The sequence below is a fragment of the Perissodus microlepis genome, chromosome 19 (genome assembly GCF_051167445.1).
Source record: "Perissodus microlepis isolate ML-2025 ecotype Zambia chromosome 19, ASM5116744v1, whole genome shotgun sequence".
NCBI lineage: Eukaryota > Metazoa > Chordata > Actinopteri > Cichliformes > Cichlidae > Perissodus > Perissodus microlepis.
In genome coordinates, this window is record NC_140479.1 from 5,944,619 (window position 1) to 5,967,633 (window position 23,015).

The following is a 23,015-nucleotide window of genomic DNA, read 5'->3' on the forward strand; positions in this document are numbered from 1 at the left end:
GGTGGAGCTTCCAAGGCCAGCCTTCAAATAATGAAGTCCTGGCTGGTGAAAATGTTACACATGAAACAGTCCGCCACACTGTCTTTAATAAATAAACACAATGGAAATATCTTAAACTGATATAATTGATATAATTTTAAAAGAGAAATATTTCAAGTTGACATCAAAGAACTGAAGTTTTAACTGAAGTTAAAAGATGTTGAAAAAATAAATGGTGTGTAAAATATCTGAAGGACATGTGCTAACAGGAGTTAAAAGGTCAGGTAAACTGTAAGAACTTATTTGTACTCCAAATACTGAAGCATGCTGAAATGTTAAAGTCTAAACAACACAGTTGAGAATTCATTGAAGTCTGAGTCATGGAAGAATTTTAAAGATCAGTGATAGTTAAATTATGGAAGGGAGGTGGAGAAACGCTAAGGGTGTCTAATAATACTCAGCTAAATGTAACCTGATATTCAAATGACTTGCAAACTAACTGTTCCACTCAAACACTGCAAACAATAAACAAATTGCCAAAGAAGCAGGTGATCCAACTGGCAAATCTCATATTGGACAACTGCAAGCTGCTTTGCAACCTACCTACACTGCAGATGGACAAGTTTTCTTAGGATTACAGTGGTCTTGACTGTACTCATGTGTGTTTGTTTGCTGGTCTACAGGAGATGTTTCTGGAGATTGAGCAGAAGGTCGCCAGCTTGTCAGCTCTCAGTCAAACCGCTGACCAGCAGCACCAGCAGAGTGAACTGGGAGCTGCAGGATCCCAGCAGGAGGCAGCTGAGCTTCTTACCACCAGGCTGGAACTCCTGAAGAACAACCTGGTGTCCTTTCAGCAGATGCTACAGAACAGACAAGAAGAGGAGAGGATGAGCAGCAACAAAGGGCCCCAGGAGCAGGTACATACACTAAATCTTTGGCAAATGGCTGCATAGTTGTTTTGTATTCAGTTGTTTGGGGTGGCTGTGATTAGAAGGTTGCTGGTTAAATCTTTGGGCAAGACAACCCCAAGTTGCTCCTGATGAATTCACTGGAGTGTGAATATTTGGCAGAATTAATGGATGTATGAGGCTCTTTGAGTGCTCGGGTGGAGTAGATAAGTGCCACCAGTCCATTCACAATTTTCCTTACTCAGTTAAATTCATTCTTATGTTAAATTAACTGCACTTTTGCTCTGAAAAACTGTCCCTTTAGGTGCCTGGATAATTTCAAACTAAGATTTATCATTAAAAGCAAAGCAGCTTAATGTATTATATTCTTTCAGTCTGTGTTCTTGCACGCTCTCTAGTCCTGCTTACAAACTTTAACTGAGGTTGCAGGTTTACAACTGTGCTGCTGAAAGTAACGTCACACTAGGTACTGTGTGGCAAAGTCTGCCTTTGATAATTATTAACAGCTCTGCAAATAAACTAGTGCAGGCTCACCAGCAGCTCAATAGTGGCGTCCTTTCATAAGCAACACATCACGTACATGTTTGCATTTAGACTTGTTTCTTAAAGCTGCTACCTTCAAGAACTCGTACAGTTGACAGTGATACTGATAAACTCTTTAGCTTTCATTCTTGTGTGTACATTTCACCTGTTTTTCCACAGCATTTAGTTTCTCAGGCAGATTGCCAGCCTGAGTCTAAACTGAGGCGCAGCAACAGTGTTCAAGAGATCTTCTCATCACCTAAAAACAAACTTCTCAGACAGAGCAGCCTGCAGCAGCAGAAGGTACTGATGCCATTAGCTGCTTTGATGTTAGGTTCCAGTGGTGTGGGATTTTGTGTATTTCATGTGTCTGACTGCTGTTTGTGTATTTCACCCAAATGCAAACATTCAGAACATCCTGGGGCATTAAAAATCCCTTCTACCAGCATGTTTTCATGTTTTCCTGTGACATAAGAACATAGGATCAGAGGTGGATGTCAGTATTTATTTTGTTAATATCAATAAGTTTTTAGCTGTAGCTCTTTCTGCATACTTCAACCTCTAAGCAACCCATTGGTTAATTTTCATTACTGGCACTGGATTGCCCAATCAAATCTCCCCTACATTCCCTGCCTGTCAGTGCACCTCGTAGAGGCTAAGAAAAACCAAAAGGTGGAGCTGAAAAGCTGAGAGAAAAAGAAAGAGAAACCATGAAAATACCATGATTTGAACAGTGGGAGCAAATTGTGGCAGCATCAGACTGATATTATTTGTATCCCACTATATAAAGAGCTAACATCGCCAAAATTTCATTATAAGAAGTGTTTGTGAACTAAAAATCAAGAATGTGTTTACTGTTCGGCCATGATTTGGACAGCCCAGCGCGTGCTCCCAATGCAGGGGAAACAAATTCTGTCGGGGAGACCTACCTTGGCACCGCCGTTGTGCTGGTGAAGCCGAAGGCAACATATGCTTCGTCATATTTTCTAGTTTTTGGTTTGAAAAGAAGTTGGTTTGGAAGCATATTTGGCGATGCTTCATCCTCTGCTTTGCTTTGTGCGGGAGCCCCGTCAAAGACCTGTCCATTATGCTAGCAGTGTCCAAGCAGGGTTTTTTTTCTTTCTTTCTTTCTTTTTTTACCGCACCCCCGCAATGGCTCTGTGCTCCCCACTTTGGGAACCACTGACCTAATAGCTAGCGGGAAATAATTAGAAAGGGAGAGATTCAAGTAAAATAAATGGCTGCTTTGACAATAAGCCCCTGCTAATAGATGAAGTATAGCTTTTAATTTGTGTCAGTATGTGACGTGACACAGACACACAGACATTGTATCAAATATAAACAGTTAAAATTGTTAAACTTGATATTTTACTTTTGTGTAGGAGCTGGAGCACGAGCTCAGTGAACAAAGAGGACTAACTCAAGCCATCGCCAGGCATGGCAGCAGAGCGCTGCTTTACAGCCAGGAGTCCGAGGACCACAGCCAGCTCTCACTAAGGCAAAACCGCTTCTTTACTCTATTAAATTGTTGTCAAACACATATTACAGAGTTTTAGTTGTTTTAAAATATAACATACATTTACATTTTTAAATAAGGTATTTTACTTATAGGACGGAGAAAAAGACTACAGTATTTTCTTAATTCAATTTCAATGTATATAGAAAGAAAGAAAGCTGGAGTAAGATGAAGTGTTCATTTTCAGCTTGTTCTCTGGCTGCAGGTCGCCTCCTGCTGCAGCTGATGAGGAGGAGGACTCGGCTCAGAAGAAGTGGGATCACCTTCACAGTCAGGTGCTGGCTTTGGAGGAGAGCTGGCTGCTTCCTCCCTCCGAGGTAAGGCCTTCATCGTGAGACTGAGGTGCTTGATTATCACATTTCAAATACAAGAGAGAAAGGGACAAATCGGTGTTCTCGCCATGCTTGATTATCACCTTCTTTGAGCAGATGCCACTTTGTTGTCTCGTTGGTGTTATGGGAACTCCTGCAGGGCATGATTAGAGTTGCGTGCGTCTCCAACTTTTCCTCTGATGTTTTTCTCCGTCTCTCTCTCTCTCTCTCTGTCTGTGTGGCTCTCTCTTTCTCTCTCTTTATGAAGGTGACAGACTCATCTGTGAAGCATAGCAATGGAACAGCAGGATGCATGATTGCCAGAAAAAACCTGAAAGAGCTCCAGACCTGCATCAGCCATCTGAGAGAGCTGGGGCACACATCTGCAGAGCTTCTGAATCAGGTGAGGAGCCATTATATTAGGGCTGTTTGTCAGAGAGTATAGAAGCTGTTACACGAGGCCAGTTGCTGGTTTTCTTCTCAAGACTAGAGAGCCTGAGATAAAGCTGAAGGGATGTGAGACGATTAGCTTCCTAAATTTATATTCCCTTTAAAGGTAATATGTAATTTAGAATTATTTGTAACTATAACCAGTTAAATGTAATTGTATTAAATTAGCTTTCTATTAAGTTATGCAGCTTGCATTATCAGTGGCAGTATCCAATATCGCTTTCCGATAAACAGTGTATGAGATCTGAAAGAAAAGAGTTTTATGTGATCAGTAAATATGTGATGTGATCCAAAATACAACTAATAAACAAATTCCAGCCACAGTTTTTACACTGTGTTCAGACTCAGTGGTGTTGATGCTGAAAATCTGAGCCCACTTTTTCTCCCCGAAAGATCAAAAATCAATAAGAAAACCAACAAAGTATAATATTGGTCTTAGCACTGGGATCAGTGTCATCTTATCAAATAATTACGAGGTATAGGTAAGGCTGGACCTCATTTTGAGTTGTCACAGGACTGAAAAGTGAAACAATCTTTAACGCAGCACCAACAATATAACTGATGCATGTTTTAATGTAATAATAATAATAACAATAATAATTTATTTATATGCAACTTTTAGGACACTCAAGGACACCTTACAGGCAATTAAGTATCAGAATCACAGTATGGAAAATAACAGTTGGACAACACCATAGAACTAAATGTCAATATGCATAATATTAAGAACTCTAATAAATTGAGGTCCCTGGGCTGATTCGCTTTAATATTTGATCAAGAAATTTGCTATTGTCCACTGTAAAAAACATTTAAAAAATTATAGTAGTAAAGTAAAAGATGAAAGGAAATCAACTCAGCCTTGCATAAAACTGAAACAAATAGCCTAAAAGAAAACCTTTGTGGATTTAGGCCAAATTTTAATAAATTGTTAACATGACCCTGCTAACGGTTTTGCTCATCTTTCATACCCAGGCCTGCCCTGCTGAGGGAACCCATCAGACCGTTGATGAAGGTTTGTTTCATGTATTGCATGGAGCATCCCTGTGCCTGGACTCAATGAAAAGCATGCTGTGCTCACCTGTTCTGGTGACACATGAAGAAGAACCCCAGCTGAGGCTGCTTCACCTACAGGTGAGACGCCTCACTGCAAAGAAGCACTTAACATGGCTCAGATGTTTACGGTTGTTTTCAGTTTCAAAATTGTCATCATTGGCGTTCCTGCATCTATGGCTGAAAAATCTGAGGCGTGATACTGACTTTAATGATCCCCCTTCATTTTCTGAAGCATCAGTGTGAGGCTTGTTGTTACTTTCTGTGAGCTATTTCTGTAGACACTGACATTACCTTTAAAGGGAATTGTCATGATGTGTTTTTTTTATCCTTAACTTTTTGTGCAACCATATCAGCTTTTAGCTTCACACTGCAATTTTTATGGCTCAGTGTTCTTATTTCTGACATTTTATCGACCCTTTTGGGGAAAAATTATAAGTGAAATATCAATAATGCATCTTACTGTTAGTTAAAGCTTAACTAAAAGAAGGATCTTTACTATTCATTTTCCTTTTCAGAGTCTCTCAGCAGAGCTTGCCACCCTTGGCAGTGAGCTTGTTTCTCAGGGGTCAAAGGTCAGCAATGTCCTGGGGTTAAAGTGTGGTCAGCAGTGCATCGATGATCTGTGCAGACTACTTCCTGTGGTCCAGATCGCGCTGGCCAGCAGAGAGAAGCAGCTCAGGATCCTGCAGGAGGACAGTGCAGAGAAACAGGTCTGCAGGTGTTTTAAAATCAGTCAGTAAATTGCTTTATTAATACTGATAAAAATAGAGAAAGTAAGAAGACATAATATCTAACTTCAATTGAGATAAGTTTTAGCTTACTTGTTATATTGGTAATTTGCTCTGTTAATAGATCAGTCGACTCTAAATTGACTGTTTATTATTAAAATCTCTACAGGTTTTAATTGTTGGTGTGTTTATTTGTCAGGCTGCTGCTCACATCCAAGAGTCTCTGCAGCAGCAGGTCGAGGCTGACCAACACAATCTGCCTGCCTCTCTCATCCACCAGGCCACACAGCTGCAGGTGTGTTAGCGAGTGTGCCAAATGTGGGCTTTAGTGTTTATACGTTTACGTAGGTCACTAAGGTGGCCCATTAAATACTGAGAGATTTGGCAAGTTTAAGAATACTCAGAAACTGAATTATTCAGATGATGCAAGAGCATTTAAATCTTCAAATTTTCTGTCCTCCTGTTGTGCAGGGTGAGTTGGAGACAGTAGTGGGTGGTGTCCGTTCCCACTGTGAGGAGTTGAAGAGCGGCGTGGAACTGCAGAAGCAATATGAGCAACTGGTCCGCAGCTTTGAGGAGCTGCTCAGTATGGGCTCTGACAGTTTCACTCAGCAGCCTGACTCAGAGCTCCGGAGCAGGGCCCAGCTCCAGAAGAAGCTAAGCAGTCATATGGTTAGTGTGGTGGAAAAAAAGAGTCCCATTGAAATAAGACAATAGATTATGATTTTCATGTCTACTTTTTCTTAATCAGAGGTTTTTCCAGTTCCTGGGCGATCACTTTGAAATCCTGCGGTACCTGACCAATAGAGTTTCAGATATGCCCCTAGAAAATAGGGAGGTTACAATAAAGGGTCTGCAGGACCAGGTGGCTCGACTGCAGCAGGATGGACTGGAGAAAGGGACCAAGATGCAGGAAACATTAGAGGTAGGCGTGCTTGCAATGTAGCTTACTTGCAAAGTGACTGTCAAGTAAAGAAAGAGAAATACAGTACATACAATAACGAAGAGAGAGATTTCATGGAAGCCACACCTTGCATCTCCCATCAAAGTGGAATGTGATTGCTGTTATACATTCTGAAAAGCACTTCCACTGGAACCTACTGACACCTCTATGCCTAAAGTTTGCCTTAATCTGTCCAGGCCACCAAAACTCCCCCAAATTCATTAACTTGTTCACTAGATGACAGATTTACACATATAGGCTATTAAAGGCACCACAAATGAGAAATGAGAATGAGGATTGATTGTAATGACATAACTATCACAATGATAATCACAATGTCTGCCTCAGATGTGGTCACAATGGGAGAAGGACAGTGCATGGTCCGACTCCTTGATGAGAAGTATTGAGACATCATTTCCCAAGATCCCTGAGGGATCTGAGCAGGAATCAGAGAAGCCTCTCAGCTACAAGGTATTTTCTATTTTCTATTCCATCTACAAGGGATCATTTTTATTAATAAATGTGTTTTTTGACCATCGAATTTACTAACAGGCAGCCAACTGGTGTACAGAGCACATCAAGCAATGTTCCATTCTATCTATCTGGGCAAGCTCTATGCTGTACTTTGTGCACTGCACTCAAAACCTAATTAGATCAATTAAATACACCCTAATAGGTTGTTTCTGTAGGGGTACAGGATGCTCCTTGGCTTTGATGTGAATTTTTAGCCAAGCACAGACTTCTGACCAAATGTAATTTTGGTTCTGTTCACTGTTGTTCTGCTTCCAGACTGGCAATGCATCAGTTTTGAAATGCACCTCAGAATGGTCTATAGTCAACAAAAATATATATGTGGTAAAATAGATAAAAACATAAACATAGAGGTTGTCTTCTCCAGCATCTTTGCTCTAGTTCAACAACCAAATCTGCATGAGATTAATAGTAACAGCTCAGCTTAAGGTCTTGTTAAAATTTTGTTTAACATCGAATGTCAGCATGTATTCAGTAGTGAGTCTCATTCATAACTTGTTACAAACTCTCTTTTGAGGTCTGTGTTTATGAAAAAATCCTGATCTTTAGACTTTGTCCTGTTTGGAGAAAAAAATGTTTAACTTGTTTGGCTTTAAAGTTGTCCTTTGTTCACTATCAGGGTTATTATCTTAGATGAGAGTGAAATTGAAAAGTAGCACAAACCTTCACCCTTAGTCTTACATACCAGTTGCATGAGAGTTAGCAAACCTGATTTATTTTAATTGTGATAAGATGATGAGTCTGAAATCACTAATGCCCTTCTGTGACTGTAGCCAGCAGACAAAAGGTGACTTCTCACAAAGATTTTTGTATCGCTCTGAGCATTAGCCTTTGTGTTGAGTTGAGTGAATATTCACGCATGTATGTATGAATTCATTTCACGGGTCTGTGCAGTGATATAAAGTTCTCCTTGTCTGACTGCAGGAGCTGCATCGCATTTTGGAGGAGAATGAAGCGCGGGTCAGTCAGATGCTGGAGGGAGGCCGGCGACTGCAGAGAGCGGGTTTTAGTGGAGTGGGTGTGTCTGTCTGTAAACTGGAGGCTCGCTGGAGATCTTTGCACAAGAGGCTGGAGCATGAACGCACCAACTTTGACAAAGAAAGGAAACTGAAGAGCAGGTCTGATGAAAAGCATGAAAGTCAGGGCCGTCTGACATAGAAAGTTGGAACTTGTCCTGAACTTAGACTAGACTGCGTGTAGTTTAGTTTAAGCTCATATCATATTTTAGAAATGTTTAGTGTGGTTTATATTGAGATGAAATAATAATAAAATTGTCAATCTAAATTTAATTCATTAGGGTTGCATGCAATGAAAACCCCAATATTAGATAGTAAAAGATCTTTTGGTATGAAGTTGTGTCAACTTGTTTTTAAATGTGCAACTTTTGCCCAAAAATCAGGTTTCGTCACAACTCTGCCACGCTGTCTCAGTGGATGAATGAGGCTAGACAACGGATCGATAGATGGAGTGAGCTCACTGTCTCATCCAGTGAGGAGATGGATGTTGAACAGAGGCGTGAGCTCTACCTCCAGTCTGTGGTGAGTAAGAGTTGAAACCATTGTTTTTTAGTTTTTTTAAAAATATTTTAGTTCTAGCACTTTGACCAACTTTTGCTCATTAGCAGCTCTTCCAGAGACCACAATGTAATTATGGAGAACAGACTAACGTAAGATTTTTAATGCAGGCTTTGACCAAAGAGTTGGAGGCCAAATCTGAAGTAAAGGTGGCAGTGACCGGTTCTTCGTCCCAGCTGCTGCTGCTGAGGGAAGCACACTCAGAAAGAGATCCTGAGGATAAAGGGACTCCTCTGCCCAAGACTTCTGACATAGATATGTGCTCCATCAACACTCAGCTCAGACAGATAGAGTTGGACTGGTCCAGTCTTCTCATTGATGTGCCTGTTATTCAACAAACTCTGCACAAGGTGAGGATCTCCCCCCCATGTAGACTGTGCTTCTCTAAGTTAAACTATTCAGCGTTTTACAAAAGTTGTGCTGTTTTCTGAACACAGGCAGCTCATTTCAATATAGAACTCCAATAAAAAATGTTCAGCATGCTATATTTTTTTTTAATTTGCCACATATAGCAGTAATGCGCTTCAATTAAATATTCTCCTTCCTGTATTTTGGATCTCAACAACAGAATAACGGTGGCTCTGAAAGGTCAAGCAAGAAAACACCAGTAAATAGAAAAAGCACACAAAACAGAATGGAAGTTCAATAAAACATAACAGGAAAAAGATGCTACAAAAGCTGACCAAAAAACAAAACACAAAAAAGGCTTTTGGGGGATAAAACAACATGAGGAAACAGTTGCGAATGTGACAAGTATGCAATTACATTCTTACATGAATCATGTGATTAAAATACACATTACCTGCATATTTTTATCCCTCACAACACTGGTGAACCGTTCACTTCTTTAAAGTGTGTCACAGTGCAGTTTTTGGCATGTTTTGGTGACTTCTGTAGCACTTTCATTAATGTCTCCTCAAAAACACCTGCATTGAGTTTGTGAGATTTCGTTTTTTCTACTTTAATTGTGGGGGATTTTCAGTTTTATTTTCACTGTTTTTGCAACATTTTTGTTCTATTTGCTGTTCTTTTCTTACATTGCAGTGCATTTGACCTCTCAGAGCCACCGTAGAAACTCCTAAAATACACATCCAACAGGATCGGTCACCTCTTATATGCAGTCTTGTAACTGTGCTCTCTTTATAAATACAGACAGTACAACGTGGTCCAATACATTAGTACATCTGACCCCAGATCTCCCTGAAGGGTGTTGGAGCGATGGAGTTTCTTAAATGCTGAATATTGTAATACACAAACTATGTGCCAGACACCCTCTTATCTGTGGATGTATTTAAATGTCAGAAGTTATACTTCCACAGAACCTTTCTGGCTTTAGCTCGGCAAAGTTTGGTGCAGTTTTGCTGCCACCAATTATAATCATCCATCTTGAGGGCTCTTCTCACCCCTCTTCTCTTTTTGGTGTGAAACCACCTATGAACCTCTCTGTGTCTGACTTTTTTTTCTTTTCTGCTTGTCTGTCTTTTGCTCCTCTCTCCTCTTTCAGTCTCGTTCATCCACTCTTTTTCTTCTTTACTTTCCCACCTCCCACCTCCACTCGTCTCAGCTCTACCCCCTTCCTTGTTCTCTTTCTGAAATCCTCATTTCCTCTGCCTCTGTTCACTTTGTGGTCAGCTCCTGTCATTTGTAAGTCTTCTGTCCCCCCTACTTCAAGATTTTCACTCACTTCCTTTTAAACCTGGACTGTCTTTGCTAATAGCACCATTGTGGATTAACTGAAAGCTTATAAATGAAAACAATTTATTAAAGGCCATTAAACAATGACAACAGTATGCAATGTTTTTTTTTAAATTTATTTATTTTTGGACTTCATTGCAGCGATGGTTAGAGATGGAGACACAGCAGGGGGCGCTGCTGGAGTTGCAGGCCTGGCTCGGAGCAGCTGAGTGTCAGTTGGAGGAGTACTGCAACAAAATCAACAAAAACTCCTGCACCAACAATGATCTCGCCCAGTTCCTGAAATACTTCAAGGTAGAATGGATGGTGGTGGTTGTGGTGCGGGCTTACATGTTTGTATTAATTATGCTGTTTCAGTGGGATAGTGGAGTATTATTAGCGCTGATCTGATCTGATCAAGAGACGTTTGTTGGTTTACTTGTGTATTTATCCATGGCATATTTCTCAGGAGTCTCAGACAGAGATGTGTGCACATCAGATTACAGTGGACTACGTGAACCAGCCATTACAGTCAAATAGTACTGAGAAGGATCACAGGTTGCGCTACGAACAAAACCAGTTTGCAGATGAACAGGGACGCCTCAACCATCAGTGGCTCAGTTTGCAGGAAAAAATCAACTCTAAGGTAAGTTTGAAAGGTCCTGCCTATAAACCTTCCTACATCACACACTGTTGATCATTAGAGGAGATGTTTGTAATTTGTTGACAACGTGTGCGGTGTTCAGATTCAGGAGGTTGAACAGGAGTTGAGGAACAGAGTAGAGTGGGATGCCCGACTGCAGCGGATCAACAGCTGGATCGCGGTTCAAAACCTCTGGATGGACTCGGCTCAGACACCCAGCAGCCAGACGGAGCTACAGAGGAGCATCAGCGTCTGCCAGGTCTGTGTTCTAACATCTGCGTGAACAGTTAGCGTGTCTGTCATCATTTCAACATTTCAGATTTGATGTTTCAGCCGTGATGAGCAATTTTCACGTCAAGTCATTTGCAAAGAAATACTCAGAGATACACGTCCACAGAAGGGAAGTAAATCAACACAGGTTTTAAATTCTGCTTTTATCTCAGGATCTTGAGGGGAAGATTATGCAGAAGTCTGCAGCTCTTCAGGAGCTGATAGACAAAGTTTGTGGCAGACAAGAAAACAGGAGCTGCAATTTTATCTGTCAAATAGATAAATCCATCGAGACCTGCACAGCTCTCACACAGAGGGTAAGTAACACAAGGACGGTTCAGAGGATAAATGCCTCTGACTTAAAAGTTTTATGTCAGGTATTTGTCTGCTCCTGGGTGTCTTTAGATTATCTTATCTTTTACAGAACGACTCAGTAAAACAGAGGCTAACTCAGGCTCAGCTGTTATGGAGCAACATGGAGGAGAAGCTGAGTCACATGGTGCTGAAAACAGTGAGAGCATCTCAGACTCTGGAATATTACAGCGGCCCCCGGCTCTCCCTGCAGGCACTCACAGATCTCCATGAAAAGCTGCAGGTATTTTACCCATATTAGCTCGATCACTTGTAGATGTTTAAACTCGCCACTTTTTCTGGATTCTTTGTCTGCAGTACATATGTTTAATAAGGAGAATTTGGTCACTGGAACTGTGAGCTTCTGGACACTCAAAACATATTGCTTATTAAGACAGTGGTTAGCACTGGGTCCTGGATTCTAATCCAACATCCACCAGTGTGGAGTTTGCATGTTCTCCCTGTGTTTGCGTGGGTTCTCTCCGGGTACTCTAGCTTCCTCCCACAGTCCAAAGACATGCAATTAGTGGGGTTGGGTTAACTAGTGATTCCAAATCGCCCATAGGTGCTTTGTTGGCCCTGTAAGAGACTGGCAACCTGTCCAGGGTATACCCTGGCTCTTGCCCCATGTCAGCTGGGATAAGCTCCTATGACCCTGAGTTGAATATGTGAAAGAGGATCGGCGGCTGTTTGGATTTTGTTTTTGACTGATGGCTGTTTTGTTGTATTGGATGCAGCTTCTTCAACAGGAGACAGAAGCCTCAGAGGTAGAGTGGGACAAACTAGGTCAGAACATCCTGTCTCTCAGAGATACCATCAGTCCTGCTGCTGCTGCCATCATCAGCAAATGTCTGGACAGGCAGAGAGACAGGTGAGACACACACACATGCACATACACCTGCACACAGGCACATCCACATGTGGAAACTCTGTGGAAAAATATGATCTTTTTTTGTTTTTTTTGTTTTGTTTTTTCCAGTTGGACTACAGTGACTGGAGCTCTGGGCCAGCAGCTCCAGAGATGTCAGAAGGTCCTGACTGTGTGGCAGGTTTATGATAAGTGTGCTGGGTCTCTGACAGAGCAACTGCAGGCACTACAGAGTGATGCCACATCTGTGCTGAGCAGCACACCTGGACAGGACAACACAGTGAAGCTGTTCACTGTCAAGATAGAAAATGTTCAGGTGAGATAATCAATTAAAATAATGTCTTATTTCAGGGTCCAGCAGTTTGTAACAGGCATTTAAAAATTCACCATCTGACACCAAACATAATAATAATAATAATAATAATAATAGAAACTCTCCAATCATTTGCCTCCCCCTTTGCTTCAGAGTTTCTTGCAGAGGACAGACACCTTGCAGTCTGACCTGGAGGTGGTGCTGGAAGCCTCCAAGGACTTGATTAGCCACCTGGAACCTTCAGCTGCCCGTCTGGTCCAATCAGAGTGCCGCTTGTTGCCACGTGGTGTCCTGCAGCTCAGACAGCAGCTGTCTAGGAACCTGGGTCACCTGCAGGTAAAACCTCATGAATGAAAGAGTCTGTGGGATTTTGTGAAGTCAGACTGGATTTATTATTTATTATTCATTTTCACTTAAAAACTGCTTACACTGAACCGATCACATATCAAGTACAAACTTTTGTTTAAGGTTAAACCAGTGAGCCTGGTTATTTGGGTAAACCTGCAGGAATCTTTGAATGAAAACACTGCCAATCTTTCAATGTGCACAAACCTAAACTTTTTAAAGTATTTTACTACAACCCGTTGCTTGTTTTGTTGCTGCCACTGCTATTCCTCACCTGACACCTGACTCCAGAAAGCGTCACAGTGACCTATAAATTAAGACACATATGGCCATGTGCCATGTTTGTGTGTAGGAGGAGCTTAAGCAGGTGCAGGAGTTTGAAAATGAGATGGAGTCACTGGAGAGGAATCTGGAGGTCTGGCAGCAGCGCCTGGAGGATCCAGCTCTGAAGGTAGACCAGGTGAGACAGCGTGAAGATTTTATGAATGACTGCTGTGCTGCGTGTTTAGCTCTCTGTTGTTTTCCCCAAAGTAAATTGTTCATTAAGAGACTTTTATGCTACAATAGAAATGTGTGTTTTCTTAAAGAGAGTCCAGCTTCATTTTCTTGAGTCTTGTATGTAGTGAAAAATGATTTATTTAAAAGCTGTAAAAAGAAAATGAGCTCGTACAGTCCAGTTGAGCTGTAGGTGCATTTACAGTGCTGAACAACTATGTAGTGCTGAAAACGTTTGGGTGACATTGTTTACACAAAGAGAAGATTTTGACAGCTTTAACTCTTAAATATTAAGACTTAAGCAGAAATATGAGTGTCAAATATTTAGTAGTGTAAGGGTGTAAAAGTATGCTTTGTCTCTGCCTGACTGAATGGAAAGTTAATGTACAGGAGCAGATGTTATACAGCAGTGAGAGAATATGAAGAAGCAGGAAGCCGCCCTGTGGCGGTAAATAAATGAGGACAGAGGAACACAGAGCATGACTGTAGCGTGTAATCTTAGACCGTCCTGAGCTGTGATGTCATGCGTGCGGTAGTCCAGACTGTTGTGATCCCTCCTGAGTCTCTGACGCCACCATATGTTTCCAGTCTGGCCTCATGGAGCTGAGCAGCCTGTCTGCTGACCTCGATGTGCTCAACGAGCGGAGCTGCAGTCTGACGCTGGAGGACGCTGCGGCACACCGCCTGCAATTCCTCAACCGCCGCTGGGCCGATGCCTCCGCCAGAGCTGAAGAGGCCTGCAGGTCAGTGAGGAAACCCGAGGAGTAGGGAACTAATACCTGAGCAGCCATCACAGTTTTGCTGTCTTCCAGTAAATTTCCCCTGTTTTAAGTAAATAAAAAACAAAAAGATATTTAGTTCGCAGTTTTAAAAAAGAGAGAAAACAATCAAACGTAATTGTGTAAAAGGCAGTGAATGAACCGAACACAAATTAGGGTTGATCACTAAATGGATACATTTGTTTGGCAGCCTTGCCTCAAAGGGCATTTCACAGAACTTTTGCAGACAACTATTTTTATAAATCCGCTCAAATCTGTAGGAGGCAGTGTTTTTCAAACTTTACATTGGAATTATGGGCTTTTTGAGGTTAAAAAACGTTAAAAATATACTTTTCATAAAGTAACATGTTGCAGAACATTTTTCACCTGCTGTTCTGTTTTGTGTACAGTGAGCTGCAGACGGAAGTGCTGAGGCAGCAGAGATTTGAGCAGAAGTGTGAAAGCTGGATGTCGTTCCTGCAGAGGATGGAGGACAGCCTGGCTGTAGACGTAGCGGGATCGTACGACGGCCTCAGACAGCAGCTCTGTACTCACAAGGTATCAAACCTGATTAGCAGTCTAGCAACTAAACTTGAACTACACACTTCTAATCATTCATATGTCTCTGTGTTTCAGCGCTTTCAGGCTGAGCTCTCCATTGGTCACCAGATCCTTCACTCAGTCATCACTGATGCTCTTCATCTGCTGCAGAAAGGAGAGGTGGAGGGCAGGTGAGAAGATCAAACAGCATCCCTCTGCCCATCTGAGTCCAGGATGTGTGAAATATGTTGACACCTTTGAAATGAACTGACATGAAATTTAATAGAGTTATACTGATGAAGATGAAATCCTAAAAGCTTTGGTGATCACCTGACTGTTCACTGACCGTTCACTAGCATCACCACCAGGTTCCATGCTTCGTATAGGTTTCTGTTCTAATTCTGATCCTGGTTTTAAAAAAATCTAGCTTGATTGGTACAAATGGCCTCAGAAAACAATGAATCATTCTGTTTGTTTAGACAGTCAGTGTTTCATTTTGAAATTTAAGTACAACTTAATATTTTGATGGATCCAGGAGCGACTTCATCCTAAAGCTGGCCCAGCTCAGAGAGCAGTGGCAGGGAGCAGTACAGCGGGCTGACCAGCGACGTTCTTTGGTGGAGGGGTTGGTGAAGCACTGGCACCTGTACAGCCGCAGCCTGAGAAAGCTCCAGAGGTTCCTTGCGGACACGCAGACCCTGCTCCCCCCAGCTGGACTAACCCGCTGTAGCCTGCAGCAGCTCCGACGCTCCCTCCACGACCTGCAGGTGGGATCTGTTTTTGAATTGATTTTGAAATCACTTGAAAGGGCCATAAAACTGATTGAATTAACCACTCACTGCAAGCTGATGAATGAAATTATAAGACTATCAATCTGTTAAGAGGACTGATCTTTGTGGGAGTCTTTTACACTTGCTGAAAATCATTGTTTGTTCACGCTATCTTTGCCACTCACTCACAGACGGCTGCTTAAAGATATGAACACTGAGGGAAAATTGGTGCTGATTGCATTTACAGCAAAGGGAAAATGAAACGATTGTAAAGTTTCCAATCTTTGTTATTTTGGGCTATCATGAAGGAAGACTGATGAGATTTGAATTGAATGTGGATGAAGATAAGACTTTGACCTATTGTAAGCTGCCCCTTTTAAAAAAAAGAAGAAGGAAGCCCCACAGAGCCCCTGGCTGACTACATCCCCCAATAAATCACTGCTGAGTAGCTTCCTTCGCTTCATTTTTCCTCCACACTCCTTTCTATGTTTTATTTCCTGCACTGTCATCCTCAGCACAAAGAGCTGTTGTTCCAGAGGTATCAGAGCAGTTTCATCAACACTCTGGAGGTTGGCCGTCAGCTGTTCTCCATGGGGGACGAGGAGACCCAGACTCAGCTTCAGACAGATCTGGGGACACTGCAGGAGGAGTGGGACAGTCTCCACAGTTTGCTGTCCAAAAGACTGGAGCTCACCGAGGCTATAATCAAGGTAATCATTGTGACTATTATGTTCTGATTTAACGGGTTACTTTTAGGAACTTTTTAGCTGGTACACAGTGAAACAAGTTTAAACTCAGTCTATGCTACTAAGGAAAACTTTGCAGTGTATCTGTGCTTGTGTGTTTGTATTTTCTATATTTTGACTTAAATTTATCTTGAACTCTTCTTCTTATTCATGTGACTTCTTAAATGCAAGCACAGTAATGTCAATATATTTGTATCCTGTATTTGTATCCTGGCCTGTTTCTCAAATAAAAATACAGAGTATTGTTAAAATACAGAAAGTACCGAACAAAGATTTAAATATGTCATATTTGACCTCTGACCTCGCCTTCAAAGACGGTAGATTGGTTAGAAGGTCAAAGCGATAATAATCATATATTGAGCTATTTCTTAAAACTATGTTTCTTACTGCCATTCTGTATATATACATATATATAGGCATATAGGTAATGATGTATGGCGACACTAAATATTACTAAAATTACTTTATTATAACATTAAAACATTATAACATTAAAGTAACAGGTTATAACTGTTTACATACATAAAAAATTGAATACCTGTACAATGTTCCTGAATATGTTTTTAATATTTTAAAAACAAAATAAAATTGTGATCAAAAACTTTTTTCACTTGATATAGATTACTAAAAATGTTAATGAATTTACTAGACAATGAAATGACTGCTATGCATGCACTGTATTCACATCAATAAAAAATAAGTGAACTCAAAATTCCGTCAAGGATATTAAAATAGGTTTCAACAGGGCAAATAGCAAAAGCCTGAACTTTTTGTTGCACTACAGGGAGTGCAGAATTATTAGGCAAATGAGTATTTTGTCCACTTCATCCTCTTCATGCATGTTGTCTTACTCCAAGCTGTATATGCTCGAAAGCCTACTACCAATTAAGCATATTAGGTGATGTGCATCGCTGTAATGAGAAGGGGTGTGGTCTAATGACATCAACACCCTATATCAGGTGTGCATAATTATTAGGCAACGTCCTTTCCTTTGGCAAAATGGGTCAAAAGAAGGACTTGACGGGCTCAGAAAAGTCAAAAATAGTGAGATATCTTGCAGAGGGATGCAGCAGTCTCAAAATTGCAAAGCTTCTGAAGCGTGATCATCGAACAATCAAGCGTTTCATTCAAAATAGTCAACAGGGTCGCAAGAAGCGTGTGGAAAAACCAAGGTGCAAAATAACTGCCCATGAACTGACAAAAGTCAAGCGTGCAGCTGCCAAGATGCCACTTGCCACCAGTTTGGCCATATTTCAGAGCTGCAACATCACTGGAGTGCCCAAAAGCACAAGGTGTGCAATACTCAGAGACATGGCCAAGGTAAGAAAGGCTGAAAGACGACCACCACTGAACAAGACACACAAGCTGAAACGTCAAGACTGGGCCAAGAAATATCTCAAGACTGATTTTTCTAAGGTTTTATGGACTGATGAAATGAGAGTGAGTTTTGATGGGCCAGATGGATGGGCCCGTGGCTGGATTGGTAAAGGGCAGAGAGCTCCAGTCCGACTCAGACGCCAGCAAGGTGGAGGTGGAGTACTGGTTTGGGCTGGTATCATCAAAGATGAGCTTGTGGGGCCTTTTCGGGTTGAGGATGGAGTCAAGCTCAACTCCCAGTCCTACTGCCAGTTTCTGGAAGACACCTTCTTCAAGCAGTGGTACAGGAAGAAGTCTGCATCCTTCAAGAAAAACACGATTTTCATGCAGGACAATGCTCCATCACACGCGTCCAAGTACTCCACAGCGTGGCTGGCAAGAAAGGGTATAAAAGAAGAAAAACTAATGACATGGCCTCCTTGTTCACCTGATCTGAACCCCATTGAGAACCTGTGGTCCATCATCAAATGTGAGATTTACAAGGAGGGAAAACAGTACACCTCTCTGAACAGTGTCTGGGAGGCTGTGGTTGCTGCTGCATGCAATGTTGATGGTGAACAGATCAAAACACTGACAGAATCCATGGATGGCAGGCTTTTGAGTGTCCTTGCAAAGAAAGTTGGCTATATTGGTCGCTGATTTGTTTTTGTTTTGTTTTTGAATGTCAGAAATGTATATTTGTGAATGTGGAGATGTTATATTGGTTTCACTGGTAAAAATAAATAATTGAAATGGGTATATATTTGTTTTTTGTTAATTTGCCTAATAATTATGCACAGTAATAGTCACCTGCACACACAGATATCCCCCTAAAATAGCTAAAACTAAAAACAAACTAAAAACTACTTCCAAAAACATTCAGCTTTGATATTAATGAGTTTTTTGGGTTCATTGAGAACATGGTTGTTGTTCAATAATAAAATTATTCCTCAAAAATACAACTTGCCTAATAATTCTGCACTCCCTGTCTCAAAGTAAGTTTAAAACAAAGGAAATGCACACAAAACACAACACTTTTCCAATAAAAGTAAATACTGCCCAGAGAGTGATCCACTTCTTGTTTTTCACTGTTAGTGTCAGCTCCAGTAAAATGTCCCATTTGAGATTTTTAGACTAAATGGTTCCTTTATTTTGGACGGTAATTAATCGGTAAAAAAAATGTATTGATGCTTTGTTTTGAATGGGCTCCAGTTTAAAACAGCAGTAAACAGTTTTCAGCCGTGCATATTGTGTCTTTGTCTTTTCATGTTATCATATCTGAGTATTTGGCTTTTAAATTGTTATCACCACAGTAGATGAGTCTTTTGTGCTACCCTTACCCTCCAGTCAATGGATGGTCAGATTACACCGGATATACAGAATCAATGAAATTTAAGGCCGTGTCAGGGAGTGAGAGTGAATCCCCTGAGGAAGTTACATCAGCCTCATCCTCAGTGTGGACTGAAAACATCGCTCTTAGATTTAGGCCTTAGTTGTTTTTACAGCACATGCCGTATATTAGTTCAGCCGCTTTGTAAATCTGCTACTTTCTCAGTGTCTCATTTTCTTTGCCTTGTATCATCAGTGGGTAAATGTGATGTGGAAGTCTATAAGATGAGTTGAGTTTTTGTTTATTCAGCCTGGACAAAGACACATAGATCCTCTACTTGTCTCCCATAGCGTCTGACACATTCTCATGGCCTGAGAGCAGGAAAGTTAATCCAATCTGTTGTGATTAATGACTGAAGGCATGTTTAGGAAGTAAAAGACAAAGGAGTGTGATGGGTTGTTGTTCAATCAGCTTTGTAAGATCCTATCACATTGATCTGCATGATTAACGTATTTCAAAAAATACATTTTGATTGTGTTAGAACTGGGAGCGCTACGAGGCTGGGCTAACAGATAGCATGCTGCAGCTTAAAGACATGAAGACCCGACTGAACCAGACCATGCCAGAGTGTGATGACGACCTGGAGAGTGCAAAGCTCTACAAGGTACATCTCCAAATAACTAATCACAAAAACACAGGAGGTGCATCTCTTGCTTCACTTTTTTAGCTGAAACTCCAGCAGTAAAATAATTTCGGCCTAATAATGAACTCTGAGCTGGGCGTGCTTTTGTTTAACTGTTGAGACTGAACTACAGTATAGTCCTGTTAAAAAGGAATATCCTTCGACGGAGACATACATTTATTTGTGTTCCTATTAACAAGAACTTTAAAAAAAAAAAAAACAAAGGGGTGAGTTTTGATTGTCAGCTTATTGCAATTAGTACAGACAGTTAATTATATAATTTATAAAATAACTGACAGCCAGACCGCTCTGACAGTAAGGACATATTATCAAATAAAAGGTTCTTCATTTGGAGAAACACATATATTTGTTCTGTTGTGTTATATCTGTTTTGTTCTTTCAAAGTGGTATCTTGTCCTTACTAAGAAATGAATATATGTGATTCTCAATGTGTCAGATTATTCTTTCATGCATTGTCTTTTCTCTTCAGCAGTTTTTTTGTTGTTGTTTTGTTTTGTTTTTTTATGCATGTACTCCAAGTTCATATTCACGTTCACATTCTGCATGTTAGTGTTAGCAGCCTGTAGGTGTCACAGTAGGTGGTGAAGGGTTTCAGATGTTTTATTTGCTGAAAGACAATTATCTGTTATGTTTTATTAGCTTATTTTTCTCTTCCATTGTACTGATGTTAGCACATGTATTCAGTGCACTGATGGAGTTAGGGTATGTGAACATCAGAACGTGGATCTACAACAAGTTCTCAGACTGTTTGGGTTCTTATTACCACCCAGGAGACTAAAGTCAAGTTTGAAATAGTTTTGCCTCAAAGCTCATCCCCTCTGACCCACCAAAGCCTTTATCCCCAACCCCTACCTTCCCCCTGCAGAGTCACCCCTCCCCCAGCCCAGCTTGCAGCCTGTGGCCTTTAATCCTCTCTCGCTGGGCGGGGAGAAATAGAGAGAAAAGGGTGATAGAGATAGAGGGAGAAAGAAAAAGGGGCTGGAGGTCCAGAGCGAGAGGACAGTAGGGACTAGCTGTGAGAGAGTGAGTGCAGAGGGCGAGGAGGGGGGAGTCCCTGACAGTTTGTTGTGGTGATCACTGTGTTATGGTATGCAGAAGAACAAGATCTCCCTGGAGGACTGGGCTGAGAGCCTGACGGAGCTGAGCAGCATGAAGACGGATCTGTCCCAGTACATCATTGCAGACGATGTCCTGCTGCTGCAGGAGCAGGTGGAGCACCTGCACTGCCAGTGGGAGGAACTCTGCTTCAAGGTTAGTGTGCTCAGGCTCAAACATGACTCCTGTCTGACTCTGGAATCAGAGCAGACTTATCCTTAAAAATTCTCATGATTGTTCTATTCCTGGTGCATTTGCCTTGCTAAAGCTTTTTCACCAGTATCCTGAATAATTTTTTTGTATATTGCTGTTTCCCCCGTTTGATTCTTACTTTCTAAAACTCAAACAGTCAAATCTCTTCGGGAAAATTTTTTTAAAGCATTGCTGATACAGAGATTGATATGAAGCATAATGAGACAAGAAACACTCAACAGAACTGTTTGGATTTTGGCCCGCAGTCTAAAAAACTGTCATGGTTTAAAGGGACAAAGTATCTTCAAACCATTGCAGGATGAAGTTGCAGGGTGAGGAATAGTCTGTCAAGAAGCTCAAGGGTTAAATACAGCAACTAAATTTTCTTTATTTGGTCAAAAGTTGTTTTATTTGTTTGTTTTTTGGGGGTTTCTTTTTGAAAGAGCACCTAAAAGTCATCTGACTTGATTAGCAGCAGCTCTCACATCTGCAGTACATTGTATGTGCTGTGATATGGTTTAATCAGCATTCTGAGTTCACCACATTCATTTATTGTTTCTGTTGAAAGTCTGAGCCATTAGACAGGAGTTAAGTTAGTAAATCTCAGTAATACTTTAAGGGGCAACTAAAAGGACCAACACGTCTGGGAGGCGGGGCTGTGAAGGGAGCATTGTGATAACGGGGGAACAGATGGTGACGAGAGAGAAATGTTGTAAAGAGCTAAGAGGTTTCAGGAAGAAGAGCTTTTGCATTAAAATGAATTTGGGGGAGGGGAAGGTGATCGCAAGGATGAGCACTTCTGACTGTGTGGAGGCTTCTTCATTCATGAATGTTTATTAGAAGTGAGACATTTTACCTGAGATACATTTACAGGTAAAGTGTGAAAATTGCCTAAAAATTGCCTAAAATACTCTCAGTAACATTTCCATATCAGCTTTGACGGTGTGTTTTTAAGCAGGCCTTGTAAGTATGTTTGGAATGAATGAATGATTTTCTCCAAATACAAAATGAAGTGTTCATGCCCACTGCGTGAGAAAAAAGGGAGCTTTGTCCTCCAAGTGAGTCTGAGTAATCTATTACAGAGCAGTTAGCCTGTTTTGGCTTGGCACACATCTGTGACAGAAAAGTATAAACGTTTAACACCAAAAAAACCATCTAGGATGAAAGCTGGCAAAAAAATCACTCCAAGTCAAGCATCCTATATCATCTCCCATGTTTAGATAAGGCTGTGCATGTGTTTCTCAGGTGTGCACATTAGCTTAATATGTTGATGCTTAATGATAATCTGGAGGATACCCAGACTTTATAAGATGTCACCATTTGTGCCTGATTATTATTGTTTTTAAAGGTCTGAGTGTAAATCATTTGGAAAAAAAAATCTTTTTCAAGCACGATAAAGTCACCAGCACCAGGGTCCACCTGAGTTAAATTCTATATTCATTCCAAGCTAAAGTGAACAACAACCCAATCAGCAGAAATCAGCTTACAATGCATCTGCATCCATAATGATAAGATAGATTGGACAGCTACAGTACCACTAAGCATCTTACAGTGATGATACTTATTTAATTTCTGTCCCCCAATCCGCTTTGTGTCTCAGGTGTCCCTGCGTAAACAGGAGATCGCAGACCGCCTGAACGCCTGGATCATCTTCAATGAGAAGAACAAGGAGCTGTGTGAGTGGTTGACGCAAATGGAGAACAAGGTGGCGCACAACTCTGATCTCAACATCGAGGAAATGGTTGAGAAACTCAAGAAGGTAAGCGTTCTAACTAGGATGTATATTGGTAATGATATAGTTATAGTGACAGGAAGACCGAATTAAGTAGTGAAATACAATACAGTTTCTGAGCACAGCTGCAAGGGTCGCTGCTGAGTACTCCCACAACTTAAACTGCTGTCTGCAAGAGAATTAATTAAAACTTTACATTGTTAAATAAGATTTCTTACTGCCATTGTCTCAAGCTTCACTTGCTGTTAGTGAAGCAGAGTGTTGTAGTTGTTTTTTTGGACACTTCATGCTTAATCACAGTAGCCAAAGCAACAACAAT

At 41.1% G+C, this 23,015-nt stretch overlaps 1 protein-coding gene across 8 annotated transcripts in view; it reads left to right on the forward strand.

Moving 5' to 3' along the window:
- Positions 1–23,015, forward strand: part of syne2b (spectrin repeat containing, nuclear envelope 2b) — a 124,322-nt gene that overhangs the window by 72,948 nt on the left and 28,359 nt on the right. For all 8 annotated transcript variants that reach the window (XM_084914302.1, XM_084914306.1, XM_084914305.1 and 5 more), the window contains 31 exons: positions 663–896; positions 1,590–1,712; positions 2,792–2,907; positions 3,131–3,242; positions 3,505–3,639; positions 4,659–4,817; positions 5,255–5,449; positions 5,667–5,762; positions 5,939–6,139; positions 6,219–6,392; positions 6,759–6,881; positions 7,866–8,059; positions 8,341–8,479; positions 8,626–8,865; positions 10,352–10,504; positions 10,659–10,835; positions 10,936–11,091; positions 11,276–11,419; positions 11,527–11,697; positions 12,191–12,324; positions 12,433–12,637; positions 12,788–12,970; positions 13,332–13,439; positions 14,063–14,217; positions 14,643–14,790; positions 14,869–14,963; positions 15,308–15,539; positions 16,058–16,252; positions 19,516–19,638; positions 20,773–20,928; positions 22,565–22,723. In XM_084914302.1, coding sequence (XP_084770428.1) covers positions 663–896; positions 1,590–1,712; positions 2,792–2,907; positions 3,131–3,242; positions 3,505–3,639; positions 4,659–4,817; positions 5,255–5,449; positions 5,667–5,762; positions 5,939–6,139; positions 6,219–6,392; positions 6,759–6,881; positions 7,866–8,059; positions 8,341–8,479; positions 8,626–8,865; positions 10,352–10,504; positions 10,659–10,835; positions 10,936–11,091; positions 11,276–11,419; positions 11,527–11,697; positions 12,191–12,324; positions 12,433–12,637; positions 12,788–12,970; positions 13,332–13,439; positions 14,063–14,217; positions 14,643–14,790; positions 14,869–14,963; positions 15,308–15,539; positions 16,058–16,252; positions 19,516–19,638; positions 20,773–20,928; positions 22,565–22,723 — 4,935 coding nt within the window. The remainder of the gene's footprint in view (positions 1–662; positions 897–1,589; positions 1,713–2,791; positions 2,908–3,130; positions 3,243–3,504; positions 3,640–4,658; positions 4,818–5,254; positions 5,450–5,666; positions 5,763–5,938; positions 6,140–6,218; positions 6,393–6,758; positions 6,882–7,865; positions 8,060–8,340; positions 8,480–8,625; positions 8,866–10,351; positions 10,505–10,658; positions 10,836–10,935; positions 11,092–11,275; positions 11,420–11,526; positions 11,698–12,190; positions 12,325–12,432; positions 12,638–12,787; positions 12,971–13,331; positions 13,440–14,062; positions 14,218–14,642; positions 14,791–14,868; positions 14,964–15,307; positions 15,540–16,057; positions 16,253–19,515; positions 19,639–20,772; positions 20,929–22,564; positions 22,724–23,015) is intronic.